The sequence below is a fragment of the Tyto alba genome, unplaced genomic scaffold (assembly GCF_018691265.1).
Source record: "Tyto alba isolate M040663 unplaced genomic scaffold, T.alba_DEE_v4.0 Super-Scaffold_12, whole genome shotgun sequence".
Classification (NCBI taxonomy): Eukaryota; Metazoa; Chordata; class Aves; order Strigiformes; family Tytonidae; genus Tyto; species Tyto alba.
In genome coordinates this window covers 311,041-330,719 of record NW_024881274.1, presented here as the reverse complement: position 1 = coordinate 330,719, position 19,679 = coordinate 311,041, and the positions used below count along the sequence as shown (strand labels likewise).

The 19,679-nt window shown below is 48.1% G+C and overlaps 1 protein-coding gene across 3 annotated transcripts; it reads right to left on the bottom strand.

The window, feature by feature from the left end:
* Nucleotides 1–1,032: 1,032 nt before the first annotated feature.
* SDR39U1 (short chain dehydrogenase/reductase family 39U member 1) lies at nt 1,033–8,020 on the bottom strand. Of its 3 annotated transcripts, none has more exons than XM_042787548.1 (6): nt 7,943–8,020; nt 6,524–6,630; nt 6,123–6,205; nt 5,377–5,498; nt 4,546–4,689; nt 1,033–4,332 (listed from the first exon to the last, which is right to left on the bottom strand). In XM_042787548.1, exons 1-6 carry the CDS (start codon nt 7,956–7,958, stop codon nt 3,917–3,919), a joined length of 888 nt encoding a protein of 295 aa, XP_042643482.1. In that variant the 5' UTR covers nt 7,959–8,020; the 3' UTR covers nt 1,033–3,916. The 3 variants fall into 3 exon arrangements, with proteins under 3 accessions (XP_042643482.1, XP_042643483.1, XP_032843220.1); XM_042787549.1 differs by having other exon boundaries at nt 5,377–5,477; XM_032987329.2 differs by lacking the exons at nt 5,377–5,498; nt 7,943–8,020 and having other exon boundaries at nt 6,524–6,627.
* Nucleotides 8,021–19,679: the final 11,659 nt, after the last annotated feature.

Here is a 19,679-nt window from a genome sequence, read left to right as displayed (position 1 = left end):
GTTTTCCTCGCTCACACCAGTCCTTTCTGCCTTAAGGGTATCTAGTCAAGGACCTTCTCAGTGCAAAAAAATGGATACTAAGAAATGGAGAAAGCCATAAACAAGAACATATGGGCACACAAACCTGACTGACAAATAAAGGAGGCAGTGATGAGAACCAAACCTGGTCAGTCACACTAACTGATGAGGGGATGCAAGACTGTGAGAATGCTTAGTCCAGCTTCTGATTTACAGTTCTTTCAGCTGTGAGAAGGGACATTTGGGTTAAACTGGGAAAGCTATAGCAGGGATAGTCACAACATGCCCCTAAAGTCTCAGAAAATTGTCCCAGCCAAGTCTGAGCCATGGTTCACTAGACATAAGGGGTACAGGAAATGTCAACCTTAATTAGGAAAACAGCAATGTCTCACAATATGTGAAAGAATGTGTAACATGGACTAATGTTATAAATGGTGCAGAACTACCACTCATTCCAAAAACTAAGAATTAAGCCTAGCTGTCTTTGATACTGTGATATGACTCAACAGTGAGCACAGAGCCAATCTCAAAGCAAGTCAACAGTGCAGATCACTCAGCTCTGCCAGAATGAGATCAAACCTGCATGATTGTGCTGGGTTTGTGTGGTGGGGTTTTGGGGTAGCAGGGTAGGGGGCTACAGTGGTGGGTCCTGTGAGAAGCTCCTGGAAAGCTCCCTTGGCTCCAAGTCAGACCCGCCTCTGGCCAGGGCTGAGCCAATCAGCAATGGTGATTGCATCTCTGTGATAATCTATTTAAGAAGGGGAAGCTGGGAGGTGGTTGGGACCTGTGAGCAAGAGTTACAGGAAGGACACCTATGCAAACAGAGGTCAGTGGAAGGAAGGAGAAGGAAGCGGGGGAGGTGTGCCGGAGCAGAGGCCCCCTGTATCCCATGGTGAGATGGCAGGGTCACCCTCCCTGCCCCCATGAAGGTAGAGCAGAGGCTGACCTGCAGTCTGTGGAGGAGCCCACACCAGAGGAGGTGTCTAAGCTTAAAGGAAGCCAGGACTCTGAGGGGAGAAGCAGGCAGTTTTATTTCGGCACTGGGAGGACTGCAACACGCGGTGGTGACCCACGCCAGATCAGCATGGGAAAAGTCACATCCTGTGAGGAGGACTCACACTGGAGAAGGTTCATGAAGGACTGCCTCCAGCGAGAAGGGAGCCACGAGGAGAAGGGGAGGAATGTGCAGTGTTCACCCCACCTCCTGAGAAGGAAGGAGTGGTGCGCTGACTGTAACCCCCATCCACTGCCCCCTGCACCACTAGGGGAGAAGGTAGACAGATCAGGAGCAGAGCTGAGCCTGGGAAGAAGGGAGGGATGGGGGGAGGTGTGTTTGGATGTGGTGTATCAGTCTGGACCAGCTGGTGACTAGAGTACCCACAGGTGTCATGTACCCATAAGGAGAGTGGGTCAGAGAGTGGGCCCAGGTAGAGATGCCAGGCAGACAGAGGGGTTGTGCTGGTGCTCGAGGGCCTCATGAGCATACATGTTCTTATGAACCCTGAAGGCATCATGCAAGACTGCCAGCCCTGGAATGGGAAGGGACATAGTTGGATGTGCTTGTTATGTGGGTCCCATTTGTTGGTGCTGCTGACAGCAACATCTTGGCTGGGGCAGTCTGTGTGACCAGCCATGTCAGTGCCATCTGTCCAAGTGTTATGTGTGTGCATGTGCACATGCCTCTGACGGGTGCTCAACTTCAGGGTTGACTGAACCTGCAAATAAGAAAGCAGCAGCTGCATCCCTCAGCTTGGGCAGAGTCTGGGTACCTGGGCACCAGGCTGGGATAACAGTGGCCAGGCAGAAGGGTCCTGATCTGGGGCTTCTGGAGGCAGCTGCTGCTTCTGACATGTCTTAACAATCATAAGCATGCACCTCTAAAAGAGCAGAGAGACTTGCCTCAAGTCAGAGTAAATCTTCAGATCACATTTCAGTCACTGCAGTTGGTTCAGACATGCTTGCAGAAACACTCTGCTAGCAATGAACACTACAGGACTACCTGTGCTGGCACTAGGATAGCACAAGACCTGTACTTAGATCACAAAGACTTGCAGCCTCTTGGCCAGAGTTTCCTTAAGACACCGGTCCAAAATCCAATCTAGACCTCAGCCTGCTGTCACTCTAATACACACTGTCTCCACAGTAGACAAAGGGGTATGCTCTGTGTGTGAGTTTATCATATGGAAGTCCTAATTGCACCCAGCAGCCAGTGTTTTCAGATCCCACACTGGGATTCAGGTGTCAGAAGATCATTTAAGTCCTGTGACATGTTTAAGCCAAAACATCATGCACAGGCAACCCTTCAAAATCATAAGTGAGTTATACATCCAAGCAGGGACTCCAAGGCCTGGGAACTCTGTTTCTTAATGGTCCTTCATGGGATATGCAACCATCTTTCAGAAGAACTATGGGTTGCCAGGACTTCTCCAGCTGTACTTGACTTTATTTCCAATCACAAACCAAAGCTGTTGCAATCAAGGTACATACAGGTACAGAAACAACCTAACTGGGCTGGCTGACCAGCTTGCCTGGCAGAAGGATACTGTAGCCCACAATATCAGGGGAAGCAGACCGAAGTCCGATGATCTCAAAACGTAGCTGGAGTAACTAAAGAAGCAGCACTGCTAATTGTCCCCAATGTATTGCCCCACAATGAACTGGGCCAAGTAGATCAGCCCACTCTCGAGGACAGGAAATTGAGGCACATGGGAGGAGGAAGGAATCTGTGCCTAACTTAGAGGCAACAAAAACACAATCCAAGCAATTGATGTTGCTTTCATAGCTATTCCTGAAGTCTCAGCTCACCCAGCTGTGCTCACACTGACTGCAAGGACTATCTCCAGTTCCAGCTGGACAGTCACACTCTCATTTTCCTGCTTGGAAAGTCAGCAGATTGCCATTCCATCTTCAGTATAGACCGAGCAAAGAGGCAGGTAAGTGGCGAGTCTAGATACCACCAAGAATGACCCTTCAGCTTATATGGGATGAATAAGGGAAGGCCATCCTGCCTGGTTTTAGATGACTACAACAAAGACAATAGCTAAAGAGCTTCCTTTAGACTAAAGCAATGCTTTGCACTACTTCACACCAAGATGAATCACCCAGTTCCCACCATCACCCTTGTTCCTACACGCTGGCAAAGCAGTGTTCTCCATCTCCACCACAGCACTGGTATTATGCAACCCTGGAGGGATGCAACTCTTGGGCCTAGACTCAGCTGGAAGTTCTGACACTGCGACTTGTTACCAGCACAGAGCCACCACAAGAAAGGAGATGGCAAAGTCTCCAAGCCATCCATATCCAGAACCCTTTGCACCCCCTCAGGACGGATCTTTTCCCACAACCACAACTCCATTCCCTATGAGACTGAGAAAGGCAAAGCAGAAGAGCATAACTAGGTCTCTATGTGACGATGGGGGAAAGACGTGGAAAAACAGGAAGAGGGACTTCCTATCCTTCTGACATGGAGAATTGCGACACCTGAACACTTTCCTGCTGCCACCTCTCTCATGGGAGGAGACAGTACACCCCCAGCTGCTCTGCAAACAGCTCACATGCACACTGTGAAAAAGGGAAGATGGCAGATTCAGAAGTCACAATCCTCAGAGGGGCTTGTGACCTTCTCCAAAAGCAGGTAATGTGGAGATTGCAGATGGCAGTAAAAAGGATGACTCCTAAACTGGAGATGTACAAAGGGAGACAGAAGGGGAAAAGATAGCTCACCCTGTCTGGATGGGGAAGTGTCAAGAATAGGCAGGGGAAAAGACAGCTCACCCTCTCTGGATGGGGATGGGGAAGTGTCAAGGAGGGGCGGGGCCACCCTATTTCACCCAGGGGACGGCATGTGAGCCAGGGAGCTCACAAAAACAGAGCCCAACCCAGTCCAACCGAGGAGTCCTCAAGCCACAATGTCCTTCAGAGCTCCAGAAAGGTCAGGAAAGATGAAACGGTAGCCACTCTCCAGGGTGCGTTTTGGCACCACCTTCTGTCCCTCCAACAGCATGATGGCCCTCTCTGCCCCAAAGACAGCCCGCACAGCCCAAGCAGGCACTGGCAGCAGGGCTGGGCGTCCTAGAGCTGAAGCAAGCTCCTGAGCAAAGGTGCCATTGGAGGTGGCAGGGGAGGATGGAGAGACACCATTGAAGATGCCTTGCAGGCACTCACTCTCCAGGGCATGACATATGATCCCAGCCAGGTCCCGAATGTGGATCCATGGGAAGGGCTGGAGCCCAGAGCCCAAGGGGCCTCCTAGACCCAGACGGAAAGGCCAGATCATCTGAGAGATTGCACCACCACCTTGGCCCAGAACCACCCCTGTGGGGAGAACGGAGTGAGACCAGCACTGCCCCCACAAAGAATAAAAGCACCCCTTCACCCCCAGACCCCACAACCAGGAAACAATCTTTAGAGGATTGGACTGGAACAGCACCCCAACAATGACAGGCACAAGACCTGATGTTCTTTTCCCTCCTCTTCCCCCAGCACCAAAGCAGAGCCACCCTGAACAGGTATGATGTCCCATCTCACCGGATCTCACCACAATACCACGAGCTGGGCTCTGAGGGATGAGAGCTGCAGCCTCCCAGGAGCTCACCAGGCGTGAGAAGAAGTCAAAATCCCCCCCAGGACTGTCTTCAGTATACTCAGCTGTGGGGCTAGGGTGGTAATAGCCTGCAGGTTTAACAACAGAAAGGGTGTCAGGGTTGAATCACAACACAAGCCATCTGTCCCCAAAACAGGCCACCACCCACCTCTTTCCTGCCTTCAGGCACCCAGAACTCGATCGTTCCATCAGGGATATCCTCATATGAACAGCACAGGGTCTCTCTGATGGCAATTCTGACAAGTTTTTGAAATACCGATGTGCTCTGCAAGTTCAGCGGGATGAACTAATACTCAGGTTGAGCTGGCAGCCCCAAGAACCAAGTATACCAGCAAGCACCACACTAAGCTGGTTGCATAGAAATGTGCTTGCTCTAAACTTGCACATCACAGATGCTAAACTGTGGCAGCTTTAAAGACTGTATGTAGCAAGCAGCAGTGCAAAGTTGGATATATGCAGGGGGTTCCAGCTGAGGTCCTGCTTAGACAAACTGATTCTACAGGATGCCTAAAGGCTTTCACAGGAAAATGGAGGAAAGGTCCTACCCTCATGACAACAAGAGAAAGCACAGAGACTCAAATTCCTCTCCAGCAGTACCAAAAAGCTGATCGAGGCTGGACTAAACAGTGACACTGATGGCAATAAAGCTGGCATTTCAAGGCAAGTCATGTGTCCCCCAAGAAGTGTGTTTCTATCTGGAGATATACTCCCTCCAGGTCAGCACGAGCCATGCCTTGGCCAGGCTCAACCAATACCTACGCCGGTGACGAGGACCCAAGCATGGGGTGGCTGTTCAGCATCAGCAATGGCTTTGGCCAAGGTATTGGTGGTCTCAACCCGGCTACTGATGACATCCCTGCAGAAGGCATCGTTCCATCTGAGAAAAGGAGAGCTGCTGATTATACTCCCCCACAAAGACATCCCAAGAAACAGCACCAAGGGAGTTTCAGCAGACACCTACTCACAAGAATAGGAGATCTCATGTGAATTTGCTGCCATTCCAGAGCAGGAGGAGGACATGGGCTCTTACTATGTAAATGCACAGGGACTTTGGGAGATAGTGGCTCTCCACTTCCCACAAAAGGCTGTGGGTTTTGAACTGCCTTAGGACAAAGGTATCAGAGGCGCTGGACACCAAAGCTGGGTGCGGTTAATTCTTCCCAACTGCCCAGTGAAGGCATTTCCAAAAACATCCTCACAGAAGATTTTTGTTCTGATTTTGCATTATCTAAATGTAGGCATCCAGTATCATTTTGGAAATGTGGAACTACTTTGCCTGGCCTCCAACTGTCAATCCAGAAGGGGGCCTGTCTTCCAAAGGTCTCCCAGAACTTAACAGGCCCAAACAAATGTTTTTGATACTTGAGAGGACCTCAAAATCAACAGTTAGGTAACCCAAGTGCTTCCTGGACACACTGTTTCCTCCCCACATCCCTTTCACAAACACTGGGCTGTCTTGCCTTCACCTTTGTCCCAACAGCACTGTGGCAAATCAAGTTACCTGCGGAAAGGGTTGAGGACATTTTCACCAGCCAAGTTCACCACAGCATCGCACCGGGGCAGTCCAGAGTGGGACAACTCTTCCTAGGCAGGGATAACAGAGACATCACACACCCAGCCTCTTCTTTGCTCAAGCCTTCCCGACAATCAAGCAGGGTGGACTCCTATGAACTCCAGTCAGTTCATTCCTGACACTGCCTGGAGCACAAGCATGAATGGAGAGGGTTTTGCAGTACCCATCCCAATGACTAAGACCCATGGATCACAAAGGAGCCCAAGTACATCCACAGGAGCCTGCTTCCCCACTGCAAATTCCCTGTATGCCCTGGCAGGCCAGGGCAAGTGGGCTTACTCCTCAGCCCTAGACATGTTCTCCCTCCTGTGACCACTCTCATCTCATACCCAGCTGATCCGATCCTTGTCCCCTTGTCGAGAGATGTGAGTCACTTCATGCCCACGGCTCCACAGCAGCTGGGTCAGGGCTCTACCCACAAAGCCAGTCCCACCACCTAGGAGAAAGATATTACTGATTTGCTACCGGGACTGGCATCCCAAGGCATGCACAGATGTCCCCATTACCACGGACAGCTTCCCGGGATACATTACTGTGCAGAGCACGCTGGACCCTGCTGCCCCCAGCACCCCTGCAGAGCACCACAGACCCCGCTCCCCCAGTGCCCTTGCAGAGCACCCCAGACCCCATTCCCTCAGGGCCCAGCACCCCCGCAGAGCACCCTGGACCCTGCTGCCCCCAGCACTCCTGCAGAGCACCCCGGTCCCCATTCCCCCAGTGCCCAGCAGCCCTGCAGAGCACCCCAGACCCTGTTCCCTCAGCGCCCAGCACCCCTACAGAGCACCCCGGACCCCATTCCCCCAGCACCCAGCACCCCCGCAGAGGACCCCGGACCCCGCTGCTCCCAGCACCCCTACAGAGCACCCCAGACCCCATTCCCCCACCACCCAGCACCCCTGCAGAGCACCTCAGATCCTGCTGCCCCCAGCACCCCTTCAGAGCACCCCAGACCCCGTTCCCCCAGCACCCCTGCAGTTCACCACTGACCCCGCTGCCCCCAGCGCCCTTGCAGAGCACCCCGGACCCCGTTCCCTCAGTGCGCAGCACCCCTGCAGAGCACCCTAAACCCCATTCCCCCAGCAGCCCTGCAGAGCACCCCAGGCCCTATTCCCTCAGTACCCAGCACCCCCGCAGAGCACCCCGGACCCCGCTGCCCCCAGTGCCCTTGCAGAGCACCCCGGACCCCGTTCCCCCAGTGCCCAGCACCCCTGCAGAGCACCCCGGATCCCATTCCCTCAGGGCCCAGCACCCCTGCAGAGCACCCCAGACCCCATTCCCCCAGTGCCCTTGCAGAGCACCCCGGACCCCGTTCCCTCAGGGCCCAGCACCCCTGCAGAGCACCCCGAACCCCATTCCCCCAGCAGCCCTGCAGAACACCCCAGGCCCTGTTCCCTCAGGGCCCAGCACCCCCGCAGAGCACCCCGGACCCCGCTGCCCCCAGCGCCCTTGCAGAGCACCCCAGCCCTGTGGGCTTTTGTCGCCACACACCACGCTTCTCCCGCCTAGTCCTTGGGGGGGGGGGGCAGAGGGGCCTGCCTTCCACCTCAGCCCACAGCACCCTCAATCCAGGCCTTAAACGACGTCCCCATCCCCGAGCCCCTGCACGCACCCGCCGTGCGCGGCACCCCACAGCGCCCCGGGGCCCCCACTCAGGACTGGCTCCCCCAGCGCCCACCACGCCCCCGGCAGCGGCCTGGCTGCAGCCCCGCGGCGGCCGAGCGAATCCCACGCCCGTCCCCCACGCTCACCCACGAGCACCCGCATCGCTGGGCCGACTGCGCGCACGCCCCGCCACACCGCGTGCGCATGCGTGCTGCCCGCACCCGATCGTCACCACCAGCCGGGGGGGTGGGGGGAGGGGGGGGCCCTTAAAGGGCCAGCGCGCCCCAGAGCATTAACCCCTCCAGTACCAGAGCGCAGGGGACAGGGCGGGAGGCAGGAGGACGTGGCTCCAGCGGGGTGGTCGGTCGCTTAGAAACGGGATGGTAAACCAGCCCGAAACGAAGCAGGAGAAACAGAGGAACGAGCAAAGCTCGAGCAGCTGCCCAGCAGAGCAAGGATCCACTGGGCAAGTGCAGTAAAACGCCAGAGTGGGAAGGGTCTAATTAAAACACTGAGAGACAGGTTGTTCCTGTTGCACGGAGAGGTGAGAAAGCAATTCGGAGGAATTCGGTAAAACAGTCATTTAGTTAAGAGTTAAAATAAATGCCAGTGAAGTGGTTTTTAATATTTCTAATCGAGAATTAAGAATTTTGCAGTTGGGAATTAAACTGAGATTGTTCTCGCTGACCCTAAGCCTTCCTTTCATCTGGACACCTTCTTGCTCGTCTCCTCGGAGTCATGGGAAAAGAAACTATTTCAAGGGTGTAATTCTGCCACTGAACTTTAGATGTCTCTTCTGAGATTTGATGAAACGCACACTGAAAGACAGGACTTTCCATCTGAAGACAGCTAGAATAGCCTTTGTTTCATACAAAGCTGCCTGTGTTGTCAGCCTGTTATTTTGTGTCTTGTAAAGAACAGAGGGTGATACCAGCCTCTAGGCAGTATCTCTATGCATGGTGGCTGTTCTGAATCAGGGACAAATGCTGGAGATATTTCTACCCACTTATCTACAGTGCAGTCCATTTAGTAATCCATCCTTGCCTGCACATTCACACATAGCCATCGCTCTACCCATCTGTCCATCTATCCTTCTTCCCCCATTCCCCACTGTGTGTTCTTATCCCCCCTGCCAATAGCCATTTAAAAGTGTTTGGCAAGTCCTGTGGCTAAGCAAGGAAAGAACTGAGTTTCTAGGAGGAACTGGCTGGAAATCTAAGAGACTGGGAATTACTTGCACAGGAAGAGACATTCCTGTGGTTCACTGGATGAAATGTGGGCATGAACAGTTCGTTTCTGAGTGGCATATGCTGGCAGGCGAGTGAGTGAGCTGGAGCTAGTCTCCATACGCAGTGTGGTCTCCTCGGCCTCCGTCTGCTAGATGGGTTGTGATGGTGATGTTAGCTGGAGGTGCTGACAGTCTGTGCATGCATTCTTTTAACTCCTCCATAAAGGACAGACTGCTATACCTGGATACAACATAACAGATCCTTTATTACAAATTGTCAGAAAAAGACAGTTGTAAGGTACCTTACAAATTCTTGTAAGGGACATCTCAAATTTGTGTTTTCTTCCCACCTCCCTCTGTCTCATGGTGTTTCACTGGATAGAACTTCCTAGAAAGACAAAACCCAGCATGCCCTTTCTTATGTCCTCCTCAGAACTGTACTGTATCCATCTAACAAGATGTGATGGAGAAAGAAACATCCCAGCAATCAGTCCCAATCCGTAACAGAGCCCCAGTGTCAGCACCTGAGGAAGCCCCACACTTCTGCTTCTGTCATGGCTCAAAGCCTGCCCAAAACTGTTTCTCAGATACATGAGAATCATAGAATCAGCGAACAGTTTGGATTGGAAGGTACCTTCAAAGACCACCTTGTCCGATCCATCTGCCTTGGGCAGGTACATCTGTCACTAGACTGTGGTGCTCAAAGCCCTATCCAACCTGACCTTGAACCTTGACAATGGTGGAGCATCCACAACTTCTCCAGGCAACCTGTTCCAGTGTCTCACCATCTTCATTGTAAAAAATGTGTTCTGTATGTCTAATATAAATCTATCTTCTTTCAGTTTAAAACTGTTGCCCCTTGTCCTGTTTAACAGGCCCTGTCAAACAGTCATTCTGTCTTGCTTATAAGTCCCCTGTATATATTGAAATACCATGATAAGGTCTCCCCAGAGCTTTCTCTTCTCCAGATTAAACAAGCCCAAATCTCTCAGCCTTTCTTCATAGGAGGGGTGTTCCGGACCTCAGATCATTTTTGTGGCCCTCTTCTGGACCTATTCTAAGACGTCCATGTCTTTTTTGTACTGGGACCCCTGGGTCCCTCCCATGGGCTGCATCTTTTCCTTACACTGTTCTGGCATGGAACACCAACTTTCTCCAACTGGAGTCCCTCCCACGGCTGCAGCCCTTCCCGAGCTGCTCTGGCATGGGACACCCCTGCATGCTGCAGTCACCCCAGTGCTGAACTGCAACAGTAGGGACTACCTTTTCCCACAAGACCCCAGCCTTCTTCAGGCACCGACACCTTGATCATCCATGCGAAAAAGACAGGCCATAAATCAGTGTCTGCTCCACCGTAGATCTTCATGGGTGGCAGGGGGGGGCCGCCCTGCCATCTCACCACAGGATACAGGGGGGTCTCTGCTCCAGCACACCTACCCCCTCCTTTCTTCCTCCGTTCCTCCACTGACCTTGGTGTTCATGCAGCTGCAGCAGCTCCTCCTCACAAGTCCCACTGCTTCTCACCACATCCCTTCTTAAATACATTATCGCAGAGGCGCAGCTGATTGGCTCAGTTTTGGTGCAGAGGTGAAGCTGACTTGGAGCTGGGGGAGCTTCAAGAAGCTTCTCACAGGAGGCCGCCCCTATAGCCCCTTCCCCTGCTACCAAAAAACCCCACCACCCACTCAAACCATGGACAGGGAAGGACTCATGTCAGAGGAAGTTCATGTGTTGTAAAAGGGTAAAAGATGAAAAATTTACCAAATGACAAAACAATAATATTTCTCATATGATCTGCAGCTCAGAATCTAAGTTTTGTTCTGTAATCAGGATCACACTATGTAACCAAATGATTAGCTGTTAGAACAATGGTAGAAACAGATGATTAACCTTGAAACAATCTGTTATTGTGTATACTGGACAAAAAGTAGAAGCCTAGGTAGGATTAATGGGAAATAGTGACAGTGAAGTGTGATGAACTGCCTATGTATGCCAAATTAGGAGGAAACTAGGTAAAAGGTAATTCCAGCAGGGGGAGACTGCAGCCACTGACTCATTGACCTGCTGGGACTCATTGACACCCCAGACTCAAAAGAAGAAGGCAGAGAGGGCAAACTAGCCATGCATGCTTATTTACATGTTAAGCATAGAGATTGTGACCAATCATTTGGCAGATATGTATCGGGGTATTGAATATGCATAAATTGTGTGTATAAATAATTGTAATTTTCAGGACCATGGTGTGCTGTCTTGGGGCAGGCACCCATGCATGCGCATTCATGGAATATATACGATTATCTCGAATCAGTGTGCTAATTGGCTTTTTGCACACTGGGTGAAGAACCTCCGGTTTTGGGACAACACATGGAGGACTGTTTCCTGTGAGAATGACCACATGCTGAAGCAGGGGAGGAGTGTGAGGAGTCCTCCATCTGAGGAGAAAAGAGCAGCAGATACAATGGGTGATGAACTGACCACAACGCCCATCCTCTGCCCCCACTGTGCTGCTGTGGGGGAGGAGGGAGAAAAATCAGGAGCAAATCTGAGCTGAAGAATTGAGGGGTAGGGGGAAGGTATTTTTAAGATGTGGTAATGCTTCTCACTGTCCTACTCTGTCTGTTAGGTGGTGGTGCTGTTAGTGTTTGAATTAAATTGATGTTCTTTTTTCTTCCACTAATGAGTCTGTCTTTTGCCCCTGACCATAATGGGTGAGTCACCCCTCCCTGTTCTTATCTCAATTCTGGAGCCTTTTGCTTTATTTTCTCCTTTCAATTCCTGAGGGGGAAGAGGTGAGTGAGTGGCTGTGTGGTGCTCAGTTGACCTCTGGGCTCAAATCATGACAGAACATGAGAAAAAACTTGGGTATTTTTTTGGTTTTGTTTTTCACTATGAGGGTGGTTAACACTGGAGCGGGTTGACTGGAAAGTTTCTGTCCTTGGAGTTATTCAGAACTGAACTGGACACAGTCCTTTGTGACCTGCTCTAGCTGACCCTGCTTTGAGCATGGAAGTTGGACTATAGCATCTCCAGAGGTCTCTCCCAACTTCAACTATGCTGTGAGTGCAATCTAGTCATACTGTTCATATCTGCTGTCTTATGCCTCTTGAATCACACATGTTCACTCTGGTGGGCCAGTGCAAGAGTCGTGGCTCAACTTCAGACATACCCCAGATGCTTATCCTTGTCAACATATAAAGCAGTGTATTTTCTTTTGCTTCCACTGCTGTGTGATCTTTCATATCCTTTAGCTGCAAGGCTTCCCATGTCCCTAGGAAATGGAAGGGACTCCAGAATATTAACTTTATTAAGATACTATGTTTTCTGAGCTGCTTAAATGCAGCATAGATGAGATCTTACATTTCCTGAAAGATCTCTGCAGAAGACACAGGGCCATTAAACCACTCCTTTCCATGACCAAGATGCATCCCTGTTTATGACATGCAGAAACAAACTTTACAACTCACAAAGAGTTATAAAGCAGGTATGTTTATTGCAGCGCTGGGTGAAAGGGGGATCGCTCCTTCGAGCTTGCACACCGTATCATGAAGCAGGCATCATTTATGATACAAAAATACGCATATTCATTAGTATAGGCTGGATTATTACAATTAGTTTTAAGATTAGGTGTGATTATTATAATTATTTCTGGGAACTCATTATCCTAAGTCTCCTCCTCTTGCTGCATGCATACTGCCATCCGGTAGTCATGGGCCGGGCTCTTTTGGAGGAAGGCTCATGGTCTTCTTCACCATGTGCTCTTCACCTTTATCCCAGAATGCTGAGTTACTTCAGCCAGTAACCGCAAAACTGGCTCCAACCAGATGGATCCTTGCAGATGCTGTAATTAACGGATGGATATTCTGTTATCTTTCAAGGTCTCTTACGACAAAAGTTTCCTATCATCTTTCAAGATCCCTTATAATGAAGTTTCTCATTATCTTGCTGACTCATTCATCAGGGTGACAATATTTTACTAAGTGTTCACTTTCCCATATTATCTACCATCCTTCTGTTTTCAATGCCTGGACTGAGGCATAAACATAATGAGAAACAATGAAAGTAATGTCATGTAACTTTGGACAGGTTTGGTGGTCAGTGACAAACATGGATGCTTAGTCTGGGCTGATTAATCCTTTCTGAGATGTCCACAGTAGAACTAATCTCACATAATTTAGGTGACTGCAAAGTAAATGCATATGCCTGGGTCAGTCCCCTGTCTCCCATATACAGTCACTGGAGATCGATAGATGTGATTCACCCCACCCTAAGGTTAATATTTAAAGTAGGGCACTTCAGCTTCTTCTCTGGAAGTGTCTATTTTTCTACACTGACTACTAAGAGAGATGAAAGTGACTTCTTCAGATGCTGGCCGAAACAAAATAGGCCTGTACTTCTGAGACATTTGACGTATAGAAGAAACTCTTCCTAAGGCTAATTCATCTCATTTCCATGGAAATGACTAAGAAATTAAATTAAATGGAAATTAAATGCTTTCTTGAGATCTTCCCTTCACCATAAGGGAGTCAGACAAATAACCCACACTCAGATATTGCGTTTAGTGGTCAAAATTTAGGGATGAAGTGCATCCTAAATCTCTTTCCTTATAGGCGTGTGGGATCTGAATTTGTTATTAGTCAGGAGAGTGAGCATGGCACCCATCAGACACACCATGTAAATGAACAAGAAGGTCCCAGAGAGGATAAGATGCTGAAGAGACACAGCTTTTCAACAGACTGACTTCCTTCCCTAAATAGTGGGATTCATGGGGTTTAGCTTAAAAGATAATAAAAATAAGACAGTGATGAAACCAGTGAATGGAACTTTGCAGGAACTCTCCATTTTGTGATGATTTGGACTAGAGCTATGTATATATTTATAGACTAAGTAGTCCCCAGGTATGTTCCCCAACTAAGACCAGCTGTCATGGTGTGGTCAGATCCATATAGCTAAACTGTTACTTTCTAAGTAGAGTATTAATGCCCTTTGGGATTTATACCTAGCCTGTGCTAACTCCTGAACAATGCCCAAGATTAGTCTGGGATGGTGTTTCTTGTCAGAGAAAAATCTCGACAGGAGAGTTCTTGTCATGTACTTGTATAGCCAGTGATGTACAGGAGAGCTCACTGTCACTGTTTAATATACTAGCATAGCTGAGGAATCCTGAGTCCTTGCTGGAGGAGAAATCCAGTAAAGGGAATCTAAACGACTAAACCAGATGGACATGCTTACTTTGTGTAAAGGTAGGTAATATGAATCCCACCATAATGATATAGACCTAAACTGGCATATTATTGAGCTCTTCCAACCAAGTATAAATGTCTCAGCCAGATTTTACATCACATTCCTTTAAACAAAGCCCAGGAGTTCTGGAAGTGTTTTAGGTGGATGGTCAAAAGCTCTCATCACCCCTTTGTGTCCTTACTGTGTTCCTAGAAACATCTGTTTACTGAAGTTACATTTAATTTTCCTTACTTATCTGCACCCAAAAAACAAACAAACAAAAAAGAATGCAGTTCAGTAATGTATGAACACCAGACACAAAACACTGTACAGTCTTTTAAATTATTCATTAGAGGACAGAATACCCAAATGGCAATAGTCCCAAGAAAACTTTGTCATGTTCAATAACCAGACTGAGGTCAGTACCACAATGTATGACTTTATAGCGAGGAGATGAGTTCCCAGCTGCTGCCTCTTTTGAAATCTGTTCTGTTTTTCTTCATCATTCCCAAGGTGGTACTTTCCAACTACATCCTCAGTGGCTTACAGACAGTGGCTTTGACAAATGTAATTAATTCAACCAAGTAACAACACATTTAGTTCACATCTTTACACCCATATCAAAATGTTGGGCTGTAGGAATGAAGAGTTGGTGGTTAAGTAAAATTGTAAACTGACCCTTAGACTAGAAGGATGGCTGTGGGAAAATGAAGCAAGAATGCAGACCATCCTGTTGCGAGTGTGAGAAGCTGCATGCAGGTCGGAACAGCAGCTGTGGAGCATGTGATGAGCAAGTGGTGAGTAAACAGACTAGATCTGAAGGTCAGTAGGATGGGAAAAACAGAAATGAAAGATATAAACAGGGGGTAATAAATGGGGGCTTGCACACAGGATGGTAGCATTGGCTCTTGGTAATGCTCCCCCTTCACAAACAAAAGACAGTTTGTCATTTGGCATGTCACCCTGATCCTAACTGGCCCGAGACTGGAAAGTGGTGCCCTGTGTGAGGGTTGTGTGAGGAATGAAGACGTTAGCAGTGTGCTCATATGCCAAGGAGAAAAGTGAAGTCCGGACTACAGTATTGATACATCTGTTGAGTACCAAAGAGCAGTGCCCGGCTTCGGGAAAGCTGCCAGCATACAGAAAAACAGAAGGGTTATTTTTTCTCTTTTTCTTCCTCTCTTCATACATCTGGTAAGGACTAGGTAGTGGCACCCCGTTGAGGGAAAGCTGCTGGGATTTGCCTGGCTGGGACCAGGTAGCCATGCCCGGCTGTGGGAAAGCTGCTGGATTTCTTTCTCTCTCACCTCATGTATTTGGTATGCACCAAACAGCAGCACCCGGCTGTGGGAGAGCTGCTGGTATAAGGAGGGGTTTTTTTTCTCTTCTCTCTCTCTCTTACATAGTGGGATCAAGGCCCTCTAAGGAATCTTTTCTCCTTTTCTCTCTCTCTTAAATCATGGGATAAGGGCTTTCTAAGGAACAAAAACTGTATATGCAAGTTTTAAAGCAGCTATTGAAGGCTGCCCAGTGTTCGGTAACAGATAATCAAATGCATGAGTTATTATGCTATATCTTTAAGTATTGTACATGGTTCCTGGTAGACGAAAGTTTTGATCCAGCATTATGGTGGAAGGTCAGACGGGAGTTTAGAAATAAAAAAGAGCTGGGATCTTCAATTCCAACCTCTGTCCTTGTTACATGGCGACTGGTTTACATGGCTTTACAACCCTTAGCGGGAGAAATAGTAGAACCTGGGGGTACCCTGTCCCAACAGGAGAAAGAGGTGACTCCCAGTGCTCCCCTGGACTAAACAAGTTGTGAAGAAATTAGTAAAGCTGAGGAACTGGAATCTGAACCACCAGAGCCGCGGGTCCCATGTGATCGGTCCACTGCTCCGCCGCCTCCCCGATTCCACTGCCACATGTCCCTGGCATTGTGCCCACTCCCCACCCGCCACCTGCCACCCCCCCACCTGAGGCGTTCCTGACGCAGCTGTAGGGAAACGGGTCTAGGCTAGAAATGTGGTTTAAGGAGGCACTATTTCACGGGGACCCTATAGGTAATTTTACAACCTAACCAGCAGCTGCAGCATGAGTCCCTGTCATACGAGATTTTTAAAGAACTATGAAAAAGCATAATTGAGAATGGGCTTCAAAGCCCATTTACAATATATATTAGAAGTAATCTCTAATGGATATCAGTTGGTTCCGTGGGATTGGCAAGGACTTGTAAAAGCTGTATTAACACCAGCAGAGTATTCCATCTGGAAAACTGAGTATGTCTATCTCTGCACTAAGCAGTCCATGGAAAATTTGACTGACTGTATGCCGATAGGCTATGATATGCTGATCATCAGAGGGCAGTATATGGACCTCCGTGTTCAAGCCCTGCAAGATCTGTGCTTGTGTGTCCAGGCCTCCTGAAATGCCCTATTGGTGTGGAAAAAGGTACCTGATAGGGAACGCAGAATGGGTTCTTTTGTGGCCATTGGACAAGGGCCTCGGAAGTCATATTGGCAACTTATAGATCATTTACAAGCCACAATCTCATGACAGGTAGATAACCCTGAGGCGGCCAATTCCCTAATGTTATAACTAGCACATGACAGTGCTAATATTGACTGTCAAGCAGTGCTTGCACCAATCTGGAGAAGAACCCAGGACCTTGGTGAATATCTAAAAGCTTGCCAAAATGTAGATACCGAGGTCCACAAGACACAGCTCCTCTCTGCAGCTTTGTCGGTCATGCAGGGAGGACATAAAGAGGCACCCAGGGAAATTTGCTTCTCATGTGGGAAGCGTAAGCATCTTAAACAAGATTAAAAACTCTAATTTTAAAACAGAGAAGGAAGATTCTCTGGACACACCACATAATCAGCTAGCAATGACTTTATATACTCTTAATTTTTTAAACAGACATTGTTTTTCCCCGACAGTGGCAGAATGACATTTTCACACCACAACGGACTCAATAGCTAAACTGAGGGTTTTGTATAAAGATCCCGAAGGAGAACGTACCTGGAAAGGGCCAGTAGACCTGTTGGTATGGGGGCGGGAATATGCTTGTGTTTTGTCCCCTACAGGTCCTTAGTGGCTACCGGCAAGAAAAGTAAAGCCATATGAGCAGAAAGGATCAACCCTTCAACCCGATACCCCAGATCTCCCAACTGACAATGCAGGAATCGGCACGCAGATGACATTCCCTTAGGAACTCGGCAACAGCAGCTATCACCTGGGGAGGTCTAAACCAATTACAACAGAAAGCAGAGGACATGATGGTGCAGGTAGGAGCGATGCCAACACCGTAAAATACCTTTCTTGCTTATTTGGCCCTTATTTCAACCAACTTGGCTGTAAGTATAAATTTGCTATTTTTGTTTTTACCGGGAGCAGCTGGTCACATATATTGGGCACATGTCATCGACCCACTGTTTTTTGTCCCGGTAAGTTGGTGAGATCCCTGATGTACCAGTAGCTAGTAATGACACACAATGGATTGGAGGGGCTTGGCTTCCTCCTCAAGATACATTTACAAGGAGCCTTTTCTAATAATCTGCAATAACAAGCTATCGAGCTTCATAATTTGTTACAGTATGCATCGATTGAGATTGCTGTAATACACGATACCATCATGAAAGAGTTAGGCGAAAGTTTATCCTGGCTTAACCCTAAGCACTGGTTTGCAAGCCTGAACCTACAGATATGGATTTCAGCTGGCCTGGAATGCTTAATTTGTTTTTCAGAACTTGCCATACTGTGGTGAATTTGAAGCCTTCTGTCCACAGTGTAGAAGACTGAATTGCGACGGGTTGCAATAATCACCTTGAAAATAAAACAAAAAAGTGGGATATGTGGGAATGAAGAATTGGTGGTTAGCAAAATTGTAAACTGACCCTTAGACTAGAAGGATGGCTGTGGGTAAATGAAGCAAGAATGCAGACCAACCTGTTGCGAGTGTGAGAAGCTGCAGGTCGGAACAGCAGCTGTGGAGCATGTGATGAGCAAGTGGTGAGTAAACAGACTAGATCTGAAGGTCAGTAGGATGGGAAAAACAGAAATGAAAGATATAAACAGGGGGTAATAAATGGGGGCTTGCACACAGGATGGTAGCATTGGCTCTTGGCAAAGCTGCCTCTTCACAAACAGAAGACGGTTTGTCGTAATTCAGGGTGTCACCCTGATCCCAGCTGGCCTGAGACTGGAATTGGGCTTCAAGGTCTAAGGTAGCTTTGTGGGCTTCTTGGATAGTGTAGAGATACAGAAATCTACAGAAGGTAGTTTACTCCTTCCCAAGCTGAGTGTCTAGAGTAAATTAAAGAGCTATATTCAATTAATTTAATTTAGGATGTCCACAATATGAACATTTCCATTTGAGCTAGTCATCCTAGGCTTTATTTTCTCTCCTTGGACAGAAATAGGCACTTCTAGGATGAGATTGAACTTAATCTATTTGTGGCATGTAGACTAGGAGGAAATTAATTGCTCTCCAGAATAATCTCAGATCAGCGTTCAGCTGCCCATACACAAATACCTTGTGCTATTTGAGTTGCAGTTTCAGGGGACACTTGTCTCCTATGCATTCTGCAACACATTTACCAGCCCTGTATAGATGTCTTGGGTACACCAGTGCATCTGAAATATCCCTAGGCAGTTAAGTAGATGGTATCAGCTTGACTAACAAAAATAGACATTTTATTTTTATATCTCCCACTTCAAGTTCAAACAAATTCATTGTTACTTAGGAGATTCTCTCTCTTTCCTCTTTAGGCAGTGAGTGAGATAATGCCTTCCAAAGGAAGAGATTATAAAGTCATTGGATTGCCTTCTGGTGTAGGAAGTATCATTCATGTTCTAAAGGACAATTCAAAACATTTCTCAGGTACCTACAAATGTAGATAAAATATAGTGGAATTGGGACAGTAGGAAGTACATGGCAGAGCTAAGTGGAAGATGCCCAATCCTCCTCTACTCTGCTTTAGCTTAAGATCTTCTCCTCTGTTCCCTACAAACACTTTACCTAGATATGAACCTGAAGTGAAATACATCTGCTTTAACTTATATTAAAGGTAGATGTAAGTGGTAGATACCCTCAGTTACCTATATGTTCAGTGAAAGAAAATGTTGTTTTAGAGGTAAATATATCCCTATGAATGATAACGATAGAGAGATATAACTCAATTAACATTAAATGGTCTTAGATAACTAGTTCAGAAACTGGAATTTATTGCTTAGATAACGAATGAGAAAATTCCTACCTGTGTTGTCCTTACCAGATTACAGAGCCAGCACAAAGAATTTTCCGCATTTAAGTCAGAAGATATCATGGTGCTGGAGACAACTTCTACCTAGTCAGTCCATGTGGCATTTTTCAGCCTATTTTGAATGCTGTTGCCTCTATGGGTGTATTTAGAACTGAATGGAGGACCAGGATAT

What these genes read in the sequence shown, in the direction of transcription:
- SDR39U1 (XM_042787548.1), bottom strand. An exon ending in GTCCTCAACCCTTTCCGCAG is followed by an intron (nt 5,499 to 6,122) that starts GTAACTTGATTT and finishes TCCTTTTCTCAG; the next exon opens with ATGGAACGATGCCTTCTGCA. An exon ending in GGTCCTCGTCACCGGCGTAG is followed by an intron (nt 4,690 to 5,376) that starts GTATTGGTTGAG and finishes TTAAACCTGCAG; the next exon opens with GCTATTACCACCCTAGCCCC.